This window comes from Danio aesculapii, chromosome 9, assembly GCF_903798145.1.
Source record: "Danio aesculapii chromosome 9, fDanAes4.1, whole genome shotgun sequence".
Taxonomy (NCBI): Eukaryota; Metazoa; Chordata; class Actinopteri; order Cypriniformes; family Danionidae; genus Danio; species Danio aesculapii.
This window is the reverse complement of record NC_079443.1, coordinates 20875690-20893858: the sequence shown is the minus strand read 5'-3', so window position 1 is coordinate 20893858 and position 18169 is coordinate 20875690. Positions and strand designations below refer to the sequence as shown.

Here is an 18169-nt window from a genome sequence, read left to right as displayed (position 1 = left end):
AGCATTAGATCAAATATTATCCCTTGTTTCCTCATCAATATCAGTTACTCACTCTTCCTCCCATTTGGTTTTAACTCTCTGTAAATCAGAAGATGGGATTGAACATACAGACCCATAAAATTGACCAACAGACATCTTTCCTGATGATTAAAATAATAACCTCACAATAGAAGACATCTCACAAGTTTGAACAAGTGTTGTGCTGTTAGTGATGTAATGTCTCGATTGAAGAAAACGAAAAAATATTTTGACTAATTTTTCTGAGCTAATTCCTTAAAAGATATTAATAAATCAGTACATTTTTTTGATAATGCTTCTTTCTGAAAATGCAATACAGCAATGCACTAAGAGTGAGCTGGGAAAGTTACAAGATACCTGAACACAAGTGTGTGAGTCCAGTAATATAATACTGGAATAAAGTGTGTCACCATTGCTCATACGGTCTGGACTGAAGCAACATGTTGGCAAAGTTCTCATCTGTGACATTTATTTATTTACTTACAGTAAATAAAGCATGTATCTTTTTAAAGTGGATTTAATATATTAATATGTCTTTAGTTCAACAGAAAATATATAATAAATGGAAAAATAATAAAAATAATCAACAAATATTTACTGAAATTTAAGTTAAATAAACATTTTTCAGGTCTTAATGTTACAATGTAATTTTTGCAGTTGGATAAGTTGGCGGTTCATTAGGTTGTGGTGACCCCTGATTAATAAAGGGATTAAGCCGAAAAGAAAATGAATGAACAAATGGTTCTCTTTAATAATATAATATAATATAATATAATATAATATAATATAATATAATATAATATAATATAATATAATATAATATAATATAATAAAATAATATAATATGTTGTAGTTACAGTATTTTTTCTATAAATTAGCAGTAAATATTTGTAATCTATTTGTTTAATATATTTTCATGTGTATCGCATGTTTATATTTTTATGAATCAAATTATTATTAATGTTACAAAGTAATTTTTTCAGTTTGGTTCTCTTTAATATTATAATGAAATAAAATATAATATAATATAATATAATAATAGATATTAGAGTAACAGTATTTTTCAATAAATTAGAAATAAATATTTTTTATTTATTTGTTTAATATATTTTTAATTAATACATTTTATTTATTTATGTTTATTTAAGCAGGGCTCTCATTAAATATTCTTCTCGTTCAAACCTCCGAATTAATCCTCCTGTTTTAAAAAGCGGTCCCATAATAAACATCACAGCACATTCATAATGCGTTGTGCATTACCTGACATAATCCGTCTGTAGGTCAGAAACTTTTTTTTTCCTGCATGAGAGGTTTCTGACTCAAGCCCCGGGCGACGTCACTGAATGTGTGATGAGTTCTGAGTCTCTTCCAGCACCAAAAAAAAAAAAAAAAAAAAAAAGGTCTTCATCTGAGAGAAGGAAAAAAGCGTGACGAGACGATCACGAAATGCCTTCTAGACGCGTCTACCTGTGTGGATCGGGATGAGCTCGGGAACGCTCGCAGCAGGGCGCGCGCGCACAGGTTCAGCACATGGCACTCAGATCAACACTCCTGCGCCTCACAAGAACATCTGAACAGCTCACATTCCGCGCGGAATCGCTTTTTAAAACTTCTGGCATTTTAGTAGTTCAGGAGGTTTGACTGCATTCCAGCAATCTCGAGATCTAAGTACGCTTCAGACTGGATATATTTTTCCTCAAATGATCTGGATGAAGATCTCCCAGGAGCAGGAATGAAGATGCTGACCACTTTACAAGCGGATTTTGCGATCGTTCTCTCAGTGTGGAAGTGTATTGGTATCATTCAAGGGTGCTGAATCGTCTTAGAAATTGTCAAACTTTCAAGCCTCTTTCATCACTGAACTGGAATCAGACCTACATTATTGTTCTTCGAAGGGCATCAGACCATGACGATTCCACTTTCCAGAACGCAGCTTGCCCTCTTCTTCATCCTCCTTTGTCCGGTCAACATAATCGGGCTCTGGTGGTAAGTAATGTGTCTCAGGCGCGTGCTCTATCGCCTCCAGAATTTTTTAGCAAGCTCAAGAGTGAAAGCTCGATCTGTTTGATTATGTGGAAACTTCGAAGTGAATGCGAAACAACACTCTCCGTTCGCATATTAAATGCTTCTCCGGTTTAAGAACCATGTTCTTATCAGTATACTGTATTAATGAGAGGTTTCTCTGGAGGTTAAAACGATTTCCATGTTGCATATAGGTTCAGATCAGTGCGTTTGTTTCTGGGGTTTGCAATGGAGGATAAAATACACGCATAATAATGGGAATATATTATTATTGGTACAGATTGGAACTGATTTATCTATAACCTTTACCATCAACAGAACATTCCCATTACATAATATGGTTCAGCATATTAAAAGTTCATTATATATATATATATATATATATATATATATATATATATATATATATATATATATATATATATATATATATATATAATATTTTTTTAAATAGTCTTGACACTAAAAATCACGCTCTTTAAAGAGGCCAAAAGTCTGATGGCATCACTACAAAATCTTCCTTGTGGTACATTTATTTGTATATGTGTAAATTGGCAAAGGTTATTTATGGCAAATAGTTTTCATGTGCTGTTTTGGTGATTACAGGCATATCACAAATTTCTGTATAATATTACTTAAGATTCAAATCAGTTTAAAACATATTTTAAAAATAAAGTTATAAAGCCAAAGATGACAGTTTTGCAAAGCATTTGTTGATACAATTAAACTAAAATCGAGCATGAACGGCGCATCACTCTAAATATGCTAGTAAATGTAAAATGTGCACAGAGAACGTGACATAAAAGTTGTTGATCATAATTTTAATTATCAAGGGTTTTCTAAGGGTTAAGCTGTACTCAGAGGCAGACACATTGGGGGTCAGAGCTGGAATTTTAGGTGGACCTCCGGGCTGTGAGTGTCATCATAAACTACTCCTTCTCTTAACACTCTAAAATGCACAGGTTTGACAAGTGGGAGATTGTTTGATAAACAGAGATGAACCAAAGTGGCTCATCACCTGTTATTTAACTTCTCAACCTTTCAAATTTCCAGCTTACACAAGGTCAGCTGCACCTAACGCTCTACTCACACACATACACATGCACGCACATACACCTGGAGGTCTGAAAAAGTTTGCACAGACAATGATGCTTTCTTTGGGGCACGACGCATGCCATCACAAAGCTCTGGTCTGGAGCTGGGCTGTGCGGCGAGTCTCTGACAGACAGCGTGCCATTCACATGCTGAGAGGAGATGAAACGGAGGCAGATAAACTGGCTCTCAGGCCTCTGATTGTGCTCTGATCTGCGAGGCTGAGAGCTGAGTGCTTGAGGAAACGATGGGAAGCCTCACCTCCTCTGGAGTCTTCGGGGTCATGTGCTGGCAGCCCGCCAGGAGTCTGTTGGACAGGTGTGCCTGTGCACGCGCCATACCCTCTCACTTTTATGTCTGAGAGTCCACTCTCAGTCAACATTTTTGCATTGAAATACTCGTGTGTGACCTTTCAAACCAATCTGTGCATTTACATTATTTATGCTTATAGTGGTTCTCAAAATGTTTTACTTTGAGGCTTTCTGTTGTGCAGCATTATACAAAGGCCCCTCATATATATGTTCAGTTGAAGTCAGAATTATTAGCCCTCTGTTTTTTTCCCCCCAATTTCTGTTTAACGGAGAGATTTTTCAACAGATTTCTAAACATAATAGTTTTAATAACTCATTTCTAAAAATGTTTGATTAGATATTTTTCAAGATACTTCTGTACAGCTTAAAGTGATACTTAAAGGCTTAACTAGGTTAATTAGGTTAACTAGGCAGGTTAGGGCAATTAGGCAAGTTATTGTATAGTGATGGTTTGTTCTATAGACAATTGGAAAAAAATATCTCAAAGGGGCTAATAATGTTGACCTCAAAATTTTTTTTTTTTTTTTAATTAAAAGCTGCTTTTATTCTAGGCGAAATAAAACAAATAAGACTTTCTCCAGAAGAAAAAATATTATCAGGCATACTGTGAAAATTTCCTTTCTCTGTTAAACATAATTTGGTAAATATTTAAAAAAGCAAAGGGGGCTAATAATTCTGACTTCAACTGTATATATAGACATTTTTAGCAGCCTGAAACAGTATGGTCTGGATTGGTCAAGTGAATTAATGAACACTGCTTCAATCTTTCGCTTTCACGTTTGCACTTAGTAATTTTAGCAAAAACCTCAGACACTGTTGGTTGGTTCTTGTTGGTTGTGCACCTTTTTACCAACCAAGTTTGTCGACGCCATTCTAACGACACAGATCACTCTGCCTATTCATGCCAGAGTCCCGCTGAAAAAGTGATTGACAGATGGTAATTTGTGTGTAACTTATCTTTATTTATTTATGATTTGGTTATGGGTAAATCAAAGACCATGCGGGTCAGGTAGTTGAAACTTTAGGCTACAAATAATTAATTCGTTCTGAATTAATTAATGAATTATTCATAAATAATTAATTCGTCGCTGCCTACGACGATGATGCCATCGTCCATTGCGATGTTTCACATTAAACATTATACGATGCCAAATTGGTCGTGTAAAAGGTGTAATTCACCTTATATTCACAATTCTGTCAAAATTTAATCACGTTTGTGTCATTCCAAAGTCGTATTTGATCATTAGAACAAAAAACAACAGTGTTTTGTCCATGGAGTGAAAATCAATGAGGTCCAGTACAAAAACACTGAACATCAATTTCACTGTTCAGATGACATGCATTTTTCAAAATGTCTTCTTGTGTGTTCCACAGAACCCGAAAAGTCAAGTTTGGAATGATATGATGATGATTAAATGATGACAAAAGTGTTGTTTTTATCCAAGCACGGGTCTCCAATTGGACCTAATCAATGTATGCGAGTGTGTCCCAGACTGCAAAGCCTCCTCTCTCTGATGTTCAGCCTGGGTCAAGCGAATCTCATTTGGAGAATGGAGAGATATCCAATCAAGCGGTCTTGAGAGATGGATCAGATAACGATTAGATGACAGCTGCTTGGCCTGTTTGGCTGCACTTCCAGTGTTTCACCTCCAAACATGCGTCTGCTGCCGCTCTCTTGCTCTCCGGCTCTGGTCTGTCCCATCTGCGTGTGACAGACAGCGTCGTAGTGATGGAGCTGGTTCCACTCGCATGATTTAGTGGCGCGCTCCAAGAAGAGATTGTGCCATGGCTCTGCGCCACGCGCCACAGAAGTGAACCCAAGCCACTCTGCGCTGTTCCAGCCCTGTCGTGACTGACTTCATATCCAGCATACTTGGGGGATTAAGTAGGGATGAATTTCGCTCTTTCACAAAGTAAAAAAAAGAAGAGACTTATCTGTAACCATGCAATTCATTATGTAACCTGAGGTCTCAGCAGACGCATTGGAAGACGGGCCTATGAAAAGATAAATGCGCATGTATACGTTCGCACTGATTATTTAGATAACTTCTCCTAATCACAGTTCCCCCCTCCACCCCTCATCTGTATTATCTCTCTCATACATCAAATTGTGGCTGTTTTTTTGGGGGATATTCCTGATTGCACAAGTTGGGTACATCCTTTTCCATGTTATGATTAGGCCCCATCTCTGGCTTATCACATCCAGGAGTCTCACCAGATAAAGGCCAAGCAGGAAAGAGTGACTTTGAATGAAGCCATAAGGATGGTGGTAGATCTAGAGCGTGTGGTCTAGAGCTGACATCAGATCAGCATTTCCTATTAAAATCAAAAAGTGAATCATTGGATGAAAACGGCAGACGTGAGCTGCCATCGTTGTGTCCAGATTGACTCTTTCTGCAGGCATGTTCTTTTGCCTTTTGTTATGGCTGGTTTCCATTAGAGCCAGGGAAGGGATGGTTCATCAGATGCAGATGAATATCTATATCACCCAAGCCATAATGGGACCACATATGCATCCCAGGGCTGCTTTTGTGATACTCAAGCTTTCCGTTAAAGCCAGCGCTACGCCCCTTCTGACAGAGAAACAGGAATGGGAAAGAGAGAGTCGCTCCAATACTGTCTGCTCTTTTACGAGTCTACACCTCCTGCTGTAAAATGTGGCTCCATTATTTGAGCAGTGATTCTGGCGCTGAGAGGCTCACCAGTTAATAGATAATCAGAGGCAGAATAGATTAATTTAGTATCTGTATTCTAGCATAATCCTGTAATGTAGGGCTGTGTAGCCTGTTTTTTTAAAGTGTGTGTGAACTCATTGTTCCTACTAACTTCATTTTAGTATTGTGAAGTATTTTCAACTGAAATGGAATACTGAATAGAGGATGGGGTTTTATTTTATTGGCCAAGCCATCAAGCTGACATCATGAGAGCGGGAATGCCATTACAGACCAGAAGCTAATATTTAGATTTAGCTTTGTCTGTGGATTAACTTGTATATATTAATAAGAACAGTCATGTGTACAAGTGATTATGATTTTGTGATGACTTTAAGCATTGTGGAAATCTAAAAACTTGGGTTGCCATTTTTTACATACATAGATGGCTTTACGTTTCTGAAAACCATCGTTAGCTAACTAAGGTCGCAAGTTCTGTCATTACAAACATAGTTTGTTGATTTGGTGTTTCCCAAATCCGTTGTTTCAACAAACATTTTAAAACTGAGTAGCAAACTTGTAAGCTTGCAACTACACCTCTAGAGCTGTAGTTAGAAGCATAGTTCCTGGTTGTGTTCTATTTCCTATTATCCCCCCTATGCCCTATTCATTTAAAACATTCTAACATTTAAACTTGGAATGATTTAAAAAAAACACCATTAAAGTCATCTCTCATAGGTGTAATTAGCTTTCAAAGTATTTTTACAGTTCAGTTTTAGTGATCTTCATATTGACAATTGCGTTCTATTCATAGTGAATTTTATTCATTCATTTTGAACACAGCCGTGGCTCATGACAAAAGCTATAGGTGACCTATTTAAAAGTGGAAAAATATATAATTATATATTATTAGCCCCCCTGAATTATTAGCCCCCCTGTTTATTTTTTCCCCCAATTTCTGTTTAACGGAGAGAAGATTTGTTCAACACATTTCTAAACATAATAGTTTTAACAACTCATTTCTAATAACTGATTTATTTTATCTTTGCCATGATGACAGTAAATAATATTTTATTTTTCAAGACACTTCTATACAGCTTAAAGTGACATTTAAAGGCTTAACTAGGTTAATTAGGTTAACTAGGCAGGTTAGAGTAATTAGGCAAGTTATTGTATGACTATGGTTTGTTCTGTAGACTATTGAAAAATAAATGAGCTTAAAGGGGCTAATAATTTTGACCTTAAAATGGATAAAAAAAATGATTCTAGCTGAAATAAAACAAATAAGACTTTCTCCAGAAGAAAAAACATCATCAGACATACTGTAAAAAATTCCTTGCTCTGTTAAACATCATTTGGGAAACATTTTTTTTTTTTAAATTAAAGGGGGCTAATAATTCTGACTTCAACTGTATATATAAATAAAATAAACAATTTACTACTTAATAATAATAATAATAATTAAGTAGGATTTTTTTCATTTCTTAATAAATAGCCTACTGTAAATTAGGCCTACAACTATTAACGATTTATAGGATTTATATATGAGATACGGGTTAGATAAGTAATTTTATATGGAATATTCTCAATAATATTTGTAATGGAAACATAAATAAGTCCTATATGTGTCCTTTACATATATCCATATCAATTAATATGGAAAACGAGTGCATGTTTTTACTAAAACTAATATTGGACTTATTTTAAATGCGTCTGCGTGTAAAACAATATACTTTGCACCAAAAATTATGGGGGTTGTTACACCACCCCGTTTAGAGCGTCATTTTTGGGCATTTTACATTATAGCTAACGTGGTTCAAACGATGAATCTGCGACAGAGAAATTGCGGTTTGGGGAAACACTCCACACTACATCGTTCTTTTCCCAAATGATGCATCATACAATGATAGTTCAGCCGTGAGTTATGTTGTTGCATCACATTTACAACAGGGTTTGGAAATGTTTTTTACTCACCAGTCAATTTGGCAACTTCAGTACATTTACCTTATGCCACATACTGTAGTACTTACATATTTTGTGATTATTCAAGTCACAGTTAATACACTAAATAAGAATAATAAAAACAAAAACATTGTATGCTATTTAATTTGAAATTAAAAGAATGACATGAAATTAGAGTTCCATGACCTTATTTAAATCTTTAGATTATTAGAATTATCTTTCATCCATCCGTGACACACACACAGTTAATTCCAGTGCAATTTTCTTTATAATCTGTTTGACCAGTAGGTAAAAAAAAGCAACACAGGCTCATTGAAAATATATAATTCAGCCTACAGTTTAGCAAAATCCCAAAAACTAACTTCAACATATATTTGACCGCAGTTATAGGTAAAAAAAAATAACAATTCGAGGCAGTATGATACCAACAGCTTTTGTTCTTTTTCACACTAATGATATTTACAATTCTTTGTACAACACCAAAAGAAAATACCATGAAATAACTTACCGATGTTTATAGGCCTGTCACAATATCTATTTTGTGTTGTACGATATATTGCACCAAAAATATATTGCGATAAACGATGTTATTGTCATTTTAATACCATTTATTTTGCCACACATTATATAATGCCAGAATACCAATATAATAACATCACAACGCAAGTACACTCTTCCAAAGAACACATCATATTTCATTCTCAAGATTATTTCATTTAATTATAGTCATTTTATCAGTTTATTGATTAGGCATTGGAATCAGAACGTGAAAACGAATATCCTAAACAAGTAAATAATAATAAATGTTAACCAAAAAGTTCCAAATAAAAAGTAACAGAGGCTGCGATATCTGCTTCCAGATCTTTTTTCAGTTGTCAGGCATGCACATGAAAATATACTGAAGTACTACTACTATAGTGTTTATATAGTACTATAGTGTTTTTTTAACCACACTGGCACTAACACCTCCAATAGAGATAGTGATGTTGCACAATCTAAAATGTTGCTAAAATTGGTTTTTATGTATTGGCGATTCATAACGCATCACAAAAAATGATTGAGGTCATGTCCATGTGTTGTGCTATAAGTCCATATATTGATTATTGTGACAGGCTTAGATGTCTATGGTTTGTAATTGAATAATCTATCTCCATGGAAAGTTTGCTGATTGCTTGTACGTGAAAGCATTGTAAAATCAAGGTAAAACCTAGATTGTCACGGTCTACTTTTTTTCTTATGTTTGTTTTTGAAAACACTATTGGTTGGGTTTAGGGCATGGTTTAGTTCAGGGATTCACTGTTGATCTTTAAAACAAGGCACATTTTTCCAATGAGTCATGGGCTAAAAAAACAATGTTCAATGGGTCTGCACTATTCTCTTCAAAACAGCAAATCAGCATTATTTTATTTGTAAAGGTTTTAATAATATAAGGCAGAAATGTACAGGTGCTGCTAAATTTTTAACATGCATATTGACTGATGGATTGGGTGTGTGTGCTAAATCTGCACAGATTACATTAATTTTGTCAGCAAACTGAGCAAACATACTTTGTGACCTCTTAAACTGGCTAGTGATTTGACATTGTTACTTTCCACAGTTGATTTTAAACACTGTATTTCATATGGAGGCTGTGAAAGAATGGAACCATCAATAAGTGAAACATGAAAAGGAAACAGGATAATTGATAAAGTAACTCTAGTGTTGCTTTTTCTTGACGTGGTAAATATGGGACGTAAATAATCTGGAAAATATGCCATGGTTACAGTTTTTCTTTTGTACATTGTTTTTTTTTCCATGGATATGGTTAATGGATCTTTTAGCTAACATTTAACTTTCGGAATTAGCTTTAGTTCCAAAGTGGTATTTTTGCAGTGATGCCATAGAACTAGCATGTTAGGTTGCCTTTAAGTCAACAGTTCTTAAATCAACATTTTTCTTAATGTGGAGAATTTAAATAACCACTATAAAGAACCTTTTGGATCTATGAATGTTAAAGGTTCTTTTTGGAACCATCAATGTCTATGTTCTAACCAATTATAAGTTGTTTTCGTTACTGTTATGTCATGTGTTTTGTAAGGGAAAATGTACATCTGGGCAGTATTCTCACAGAATAAACCAGAAGACCTGATGAAATGAAGGGCTTCATTCTGTGAAAACAACTGCCTAGATGTACATTATCCCACTTATCACATGGCTACTTGCCACAAAACTAAACAATCAAGCATTCATCGGCAACACTTAATTTTAATGGTCCATTTGACTATTAGTAGAGTGTCTGCTTAATATCTGTTGATACTGCTCCTTCAACAGACATTTAACTGACTATAAGAAACTGCAAGTACATGTCAATTTACACTAATCCTAACCCCAACCTACTTATAATCTAATGAGAATTAGTTGGCATGTAGATGAAATGTAACTTAAATTCAACAAACAGACCATCAAAATAAAGTGTGACCTGTTGATCTGAGCTGTCGTGATTGATGGGTCAGAATCAAGTATTTCAGAGAACTGTAAAATTGTCTCACTGGTGAATGAGATAGGAACAAATCCGAAAGCAATGTGTGCGACTTTACAAAATTGACACCTCTCATGTTGGTGCTTTGCAGACTGTGCTCTGATTGTGAATGATCGTGTGTTTTGAGGAGGCGTGATTTTGGACAGAGCTCTGAAGAAAATGTGGAATTTTTATGCCTTTAAAGCTAGCTTGCTCTTTCTAACCTCTTCAAAATTCCCTACCCTATACGAGGCCATTGACATTGTGTTAAAAATAAATGTAATTAAAAGGGTATAAATGATTTTAGAAATAAATATGACATTAATATGCATAAATTATGGCAACTATACAACAAACAAAACATTCATCTTAACAAGGTAAACAATTTATATATGTACAGTGCTCAGCATATATGAGTACACCCTCACAAATTCTCATCACTCTCATTTAAATGAATATTTTCTATAGGATGTAAAGCAAGATTATTTTTGTGTATATACATTAGTTTAGTCAACACTGAAGCCAAATCTGGAGCTAATCTAACAAAATAAGTTACAATAATGGTAAAAAAATTTGTCGCCCAAATTAATGTTAGGGAAAAATATTAAAGACAATTTTCAAAAATAGCAAAAATCAAGAGAAACAAAAATATAAACAATGTTGTTGAAATGTTGTAGTTTGTAAATGTTTTTGCAATATTTTGCATGAATTTAAATGTATTATCTTTCCATTTCTTAAGATGTTCTTTGAAAAATATTATTTTAATGAATATATCTGTTTAATAAATCTGTTTAGTTCAAGTGCACCAATATATTACCCATATTTGCTGAGAAATGGATCAAAATATTCATTTTCAAAATGGAGTATACTCATATATGCTGAGCACTATATATATATATATACAGTTGAAGTTAGAATTATTAGCCCCCTTTGAATTTTATTAATTTTTTTATATTTCCCCAATAATCTTTAAAAGAGCAAAGAAATTTTCACAGGATGTCTGATATCTGATCATATTTTTTCTTCTGGAGAAAGTCCTATTTGTTTTATTTTGGCTAGAATAAAAGCAGTTTTTAATTTTTTAAACACCATTTTAAGGTCAAAATTATTAGTCACTTTAAGCAAAAAAAATTTTCTTGACTGTCTACAGAACCAACCATCGTCATACAATAACTTGCCTAATTACCCTAAACTGCCTAGTTAACCTAATTAACCTAGTTAAGCCTTTAAATGTCACTTTAAGCTGTATAGAAGTGTCTTGAAAAATATATTGTAAAATATTATTTACTGTCATCATTGCAAAGATTAAATAATTCAGTTATTAGAAATGAGTTATTAAAACTATTATGTTTAGAAATGTGTTGAAAATAATCTTCTCTCCGTTAAACAGAAATTGGGGGAAAAAAAAAACAGGGGGCCAATAATTCAGGGGGGCTTATAATTCTGACTTCAACTATATATTTATTATTATTGTATAACGATTGTTTGTTCTGTAAACTATCAGAAAAAATATAGCTTAGAGGGGCTAGATAATTTCGACCTTAAAATGGACTTAAAAATTAAAAACTGCTTTTATTCTAGCTGAAATAAAACAAATAAGACTTTCTCCAGAAGAAAAAATAATCAGACATACTGTGAAAATTTCCTTTCTCTGTTAAACATCATTTGGGAAATACTTAAAAAAAATAAATAAATAAAAATCAAAGATGGTTTAATAATTCTGACTTTAACTTAATATAATGGTATATTTTAAAGGCATATTTGATTTAAAAATGATAAAATCAACAAAATGTAGTGCTGATAGAGTTTAAACATGGTTCACTGTGTTTATAAACTTCACATATTTCTTCTCACCAGCATTACTAGAGATTTATGGTTTACTGTCTATATTGTGCTGCTTTTGCAGTGTAAAAATGCCTTTTGAAATATATAAAATATTGTGAAAATCAATATATACATGTGTTTGCCCATCATCCATCAAAATCCATCATCTCCTGCTAATTTTTGCTATAAGCATGGTCCAAAATGAACACTGTCCAGGCGCCGAACGTAAGTAAAAATTGACATTGGCGAGTAGGTGCCAGTTGGCCTGCAACTTTATTAGGAACTGCAGCATAATACATGGTTTAACTCAAACTGTAAAAACAATAGTCTGACCCGTCAATGATGTGAGAGACATGAGCGATTCAAAAGAACGGCTACAAAATGTCTACTAGATTTACCACAGTGGAAAACTGACCATGAGATGTTTATTGTTTGTACGTTTCATTTTTTTTTTTCATGTGGCCACACAGAGTGGAATATCCCTCATAATTTCTCACCACTAAAACAAATATGAGCTTTTTTATATGCTTATTTAAAAAAAAAGAATCCAAATTAAATAAAATAAATGTACTTAATTTGACTGCATAATATATCATTTTCTAATGTGCAATGAAATGAATCCTCTGTGGCCTTTTGTAAATGAGCGAAACACGCTTGCGCTGCTCCATTGCTCAGACTTCTGTTGAGTGGTCATATGTAAATGAAATATTAGGACTATCAAGATGGGATGCATCACTTGTAAAGCCTGTTATCTCCCCTCTCATATTTCTTATCAGACCGCCATGGAAGGCGACTGGCAAGAGCGTTGGTTTGACTTTTTAAAACAAACTCGTACGGCAGATGAATGTTATTAGTCTGAAAGATTAGCCCTGACAGGGGTGAATGAAAAGCAATGAGGTATTCGCACAGAGCTCTGCTCCCCCAGACGGCAACGTAATGATAAAAACCGACTTCAGCTGCACGGATCACAGACGCTGAACTCCACTCAATACGGCGGGAGTTATTAAAAAGAGAGAACCGGAGGATTGTGCCGTTCTCACATTACGTCATAGCGGCTGTCACGGGAAGCTCTAGCAGGCGCTCCACGCTTTGGACCTGAGGCCTCTTCTCCCATTAGCAGTTGAAATAAACAATTGATTCCAGTGTAAACACACGTCTGTCGTCACTTTTGATAAAACCCAGCAATTAAGATGTGGCTTTTTTGCTTTCAGTGTTATCTGTTTGTGTTCAAAGGGGTAATACGATTACCGCTGACATTATAGTGTGTCTGACTCTAGTAGTTGCCTTTTTTTTTTGTATATTTTCTTTGTCATCCGCGAGGAACAATGAGCACGCCTAGAAACCGAGGAAAGCTCTAAATGAATGAGGATCTGCTCAGACCTTGAGGTGAACCTTGCGGTAAAGCAACAGAACGTTAAATTTATAATGCTTTACATCATTTAAAGTGGTTTGTGTGCCGTGCGGTTTGAGAAGATAACCACACTTTATCTTGTGAAAGCTTGTGTAGTTCAGATGAGTCATTTGATGAAGCTTTGTTCATTTCAGGGCAGTGGGGAGTCCCTTGGTCATGGACCCGAATAGCATTTGCAGGAAGACCAAACGTCTGGCGGGCAAGCAGGCCGAACTCTGCCAGACCCAGCCGGAGATTGTTAACGAAGTTGCCAAGGGCGCCAAGCTGGGTGTGCGGGAATGTCAGTACCAGTTTCGCTTTCGACGCTGGAACTGCACCAGCCAGAACAAGTACTTTGGCAAAATTCTCCAACAAGGTGAGTAAAAAAGCATAATGTCAAAACATATATGTTAAACGCTCCAGTTTGTTTATGTGTTTCCACTCTGGAGAGCATCAATAGTTTGTTTACAAAGTCTTTTTGTAGTGTTGAGCATACCAGCCATTCACAGACATACCTGTTGATGTCTTGAATCCAATGGCAAACCAAACTTTACATTGATGGTTCAACATATTGTGGAAGCTAGCATTTTTGCTAAACCCTGACATCATGCAATCATGCATCTTATCTATTGTTCTTGGTTAGATGTAATGTTATGTGTATTTATATAGCGCATTTGTCATGTATGGCCATACACCAAAAGCGTTTCATTATCATTGGGGGGGGGGGGGGGGGGGGTGTGTCTCTCCACACCACCACCAGTGTGCAGCATCCACTTGGATGATGTGATGGCAGCCACAGGACAACGGTGTCAATGTGTTCACCACACACCAGCTATTGATAGAGTGGAGAAACAGTAATAGAGCCAGTATGGTGGATGGGCTTAATATATATATATATTTTTTTAGGGGTGGGGGGTTGGGTGATCATGATCAGTATGAAGGAATTTGGCCAGGGCACCGAGGCTACATCCCTACTCTTTATGAGAAGTGCCATGGGAGTTTTAATGACCACAGGGTCAGGGTTCTGCCACTCTGGTCTTGTTAATTCTTGTTTTGTGGCAGAATCCGGACACTAGCTCTGTCTTGTCCTGTTAGTGCTCGGCTCGAGTTTTCTTGGGTCCAGCACTTGTTTTGTCATTGTCAGGGTGCGCGTCATCAAAGGTGCGCGTGGACCGTGCGCGCTCCCGCTTGATGCGGGTGCGTGGGGTCTGCGCGTCCTTGGGACGCGCGCTCTTGTACTCGTGTTTGTGTTTTTGTTTCGTCAGCATCGCGCTGTTTCATTCTCAGCGTCTCCGTCTAGTTGGTTTCGGTTTTGGTTGGCGCTGAGATGAAACATGCGCGTTGCATTTATGTGAGCGCACGGTAAGGTGTTCACTTATCGTGTGCTCGTGTCTTGCGTATGTTGTCAAAGCACGTGGCTCTGTGTTTACATTGGTCGCGTGCTTTTGTTGTGTGCTTCAGTGTTTGTCCAGTCATTAGAACACTCAGTTAATGAGTTCTCTCATTGGCTGCGTGTTCTTGTCCTGTTTAATGTGAGCACCTGGCTTGTGTTGTCTCTGTGTCAGGTGCTCCGTCTATTGTCTAGTCCCACCCTCCTTGTTAACCCATTATTAGTTAATTATGTTCATCTGTTTGTGTATTAATTTAACCCTGCTTATATTCTCCTCATGTCTGCTGTCCTGTGCCAGTTCGTCATCGTATGTCTATACTTCCACCGTGTTCCAGCTCCAGCCTTGTCTTGTCAGTCCAACCAAGTTTGTTTCTCTGTTTGTTATATTTTAGTGTTTTCCCCCTCGGGGTGGTTTTTGTTGTTGTTTTATTTTATTTTAATTAATAAATCATCTTGATTTTGCATTTGAGTCCTCGCCCCTTTTTCCCCTCTACGAACCGTGACACACAGAGAGTCAGGAACTTGGTTTAAAGTCTCATCCGAAAGATGGTGCTCATTGACAGTATAGTGTCCCTTATACCTGCCAACATTCGTCTCTGAAAATCCGTGAGACCGGGGTGGGGCGGGGTGTGTGGGGGTGTCTTTGGTGTCAGGAGTGAGATGTCTAAATAACACAGCTGAGAACCGAGTAAGTAACTGTACTATGCACTGGGTTTCGTGCGGCCACTGCGATCGCATACTATACCATAGTCGGCGACCCAGGGGTGTTACAGACTATATCAACAAGTCGAGAACTTTTTTACCAGGGCAGAGAAGGAGTGATATAATGGGAGTTTTCTAGGAGAAATAACAAAACGGGAGGGTGGTGGGAGATGGGTCTGAATTATGTGAAATATGTCCCCTTCACTAAACTGAGGCATTAGGGCTCACACAGACCGCAGGTTCAGCGCCCCCTGCAGGCCTCACTAACACCACTTCCAACACCAACCTAGTTTTCCCATATGGTCTCCCATCTAGGTACTGCCCAGACTCAACCCTGCTTAGCTTCAGTGAGTAACCCGTCTTGGCTGCGGGGTGATTTGGCTGTGTGTACAAATAAGTGAATGTATTGTTCATGTACAAATAAATAAATAAATAAAACTATATACATGATGTGCATAAAAGAGTTATTGTGCACTATGTCAGGGACACACTCAAAAGATGAATACAGTATGTGTGGTGGACAAATTACAGTTACGCCCCAAAAAGTATTTTATATCACCAAAGCAATTATAGTTTATTGTAATGAAATGTATTATACATTACATACATTAATTTGGACTGTATTGTTGATTAAACATGAATAATGTAGCAAAATGCCACAAATTGATTACTAAGTGTGTATTTTTGAAGGGGTACCGATGCAAAGAGTTGGCAAAGAACTGTTAGATGCGGAGTGGAATGTCCCGCTTATTCTGTAGTCATTTATACTTCATATGGAAAAAGTTAAAACTAGATTTGCTCTTTACAGAGCAACGTTTGACAGAATTTTCCTAGATCTCCTAGTTCCTGCATTGAATCAGTCACAGGCAGACAGTGAGGGAGTGAACTTGTGTGTGTAAATGACATGGGCACATCTAATATCTCACAGTACCACGTGTTAGCTACCTCATTCAATTATTTTTGACCATATTTGTGAGTTGGTTGATCAGCATCGGCTCCCTGGTAAAGTACATCTCAGTGTACTCGAGATCACACAGATGAATGAAGACTGCATCCACTGACATTGAGTTGCTATGGTTACTATTAATGTTAAGGGAAGCACATTTATTTCAACCTGGGATCAAAACTAAAGCCCTTTTAAGGCAAGTAATTTCACTTGGCGGCCATCTTTAAAATGCTACATACTGTCTGAATGGGGGAAACATCAAATTCTCCAAAGCTTATGATTACATTACATATTTGGAATTTGGAATTTGAAATTAAACAGAACTGTTTCATTGGTTTCATTTCTAAACGTTCGAATCAAACATAATTGGAATTTTTTTTAGGTGGCCCAAGCTAATGCGCATGCACACTCGAAAGGAATGAGACAAACCTAATTATGGCCGTGTTTAACATTATTATCCTCCGAATAATGCTTTGTCAGGTCGTGCTGGTCTTCAGAAGTTCAATTCAATTCAATTCACCTTTATTTGTATTGCGCTTATACAATGTAGATGGTGTCAAAGCAGCTTCACATAAAGGGTCATAGTAAATAGGAACAGTGTAGTTCAGTTTGTAGTGTTTAAGTTCAGTTCAGTTTGTGGTTTAATAATCACTACTGAGAGTCCAAATACTGAGGAGCAAATCCAACGATGCACAGCTCTATAGATCCCGAACCATGCAAGCTAGTGGCGACAGCGGAGAGGGAAAAAAAACTTCACTAAATGGCGAAAGTGAAGAAAAAAAACCTTGAGAGAAACCAGGCTCAGTTGGGCACAACCATTTTAATTTCTCCGCTGGCCAAACGTCTTGTGCAGAGCTGTAGTCTCAGTGGCGGAAGCTGGAAGCTGGCCTCAGCGAAGACTCGAAGAAGTAATTCACAACTTGGTCTTGATGTCAAATCTCCTCCAGAAATGTTGTTTGTGGGCATTTGAGTAGTTTCTGTCATGTGATGTGTTTGACGGGATGGACTGCACCTCACGTTTGTTTCATACAGATTACAAAACCAAAAACATTTGTTTTTCAAGTGTAGTTGGTTAATTTAAACACTTTACGTGGACATTTTCTTATGTCTGTGAAGCAAGTATTCGCTGAGATTCCAGTGTGTTTGTTGACCACAAAAACTGTTGTAAAAGCACTGACAAAAAGGTCAGAGCTTCTCCCCCAGAGAAATGTCGCCGATTGGCTCCTTTACTGTAGGCGGGGCTTCATTTGCGATATTGACTGTTACACTTTTCCCCATTCAAAACTATACGAGTGACATATCTTCTGTATTCTATAGTGTTAGTCAAAACTGACTGGAACAACCTGTGCATTAAATGATTTAAC

At 36.5% G+C, this 18169-nt stretch overlaps 1 protein-coding gene across 1 annotated transcript in view; it reads left to right on the top strand.

The window, feature by feature from the left end:
• Positions 1–1460: 1460 nt before the first annotated feature.
• LOC130234642 (protein Wnt-6-like) overlaps positions 1461–18169 on the top strand; it is a 40424-nt gene continuing 23715 nt past the window's right edge. The window contains exons 1-2 of the mRNA XM_056464883.1: positions 1461–2004; positions 13923–14143. Coding sequence (XP_056320858.1) covers positions 1925–2004; positions 13923–14143 — 301 coding nt within the window. The 5' untranslated portion in view covers positions 1461–1924. The remainder of the gene's footprint in view (positions 2005–13922; positions 14144–18169) is intronic.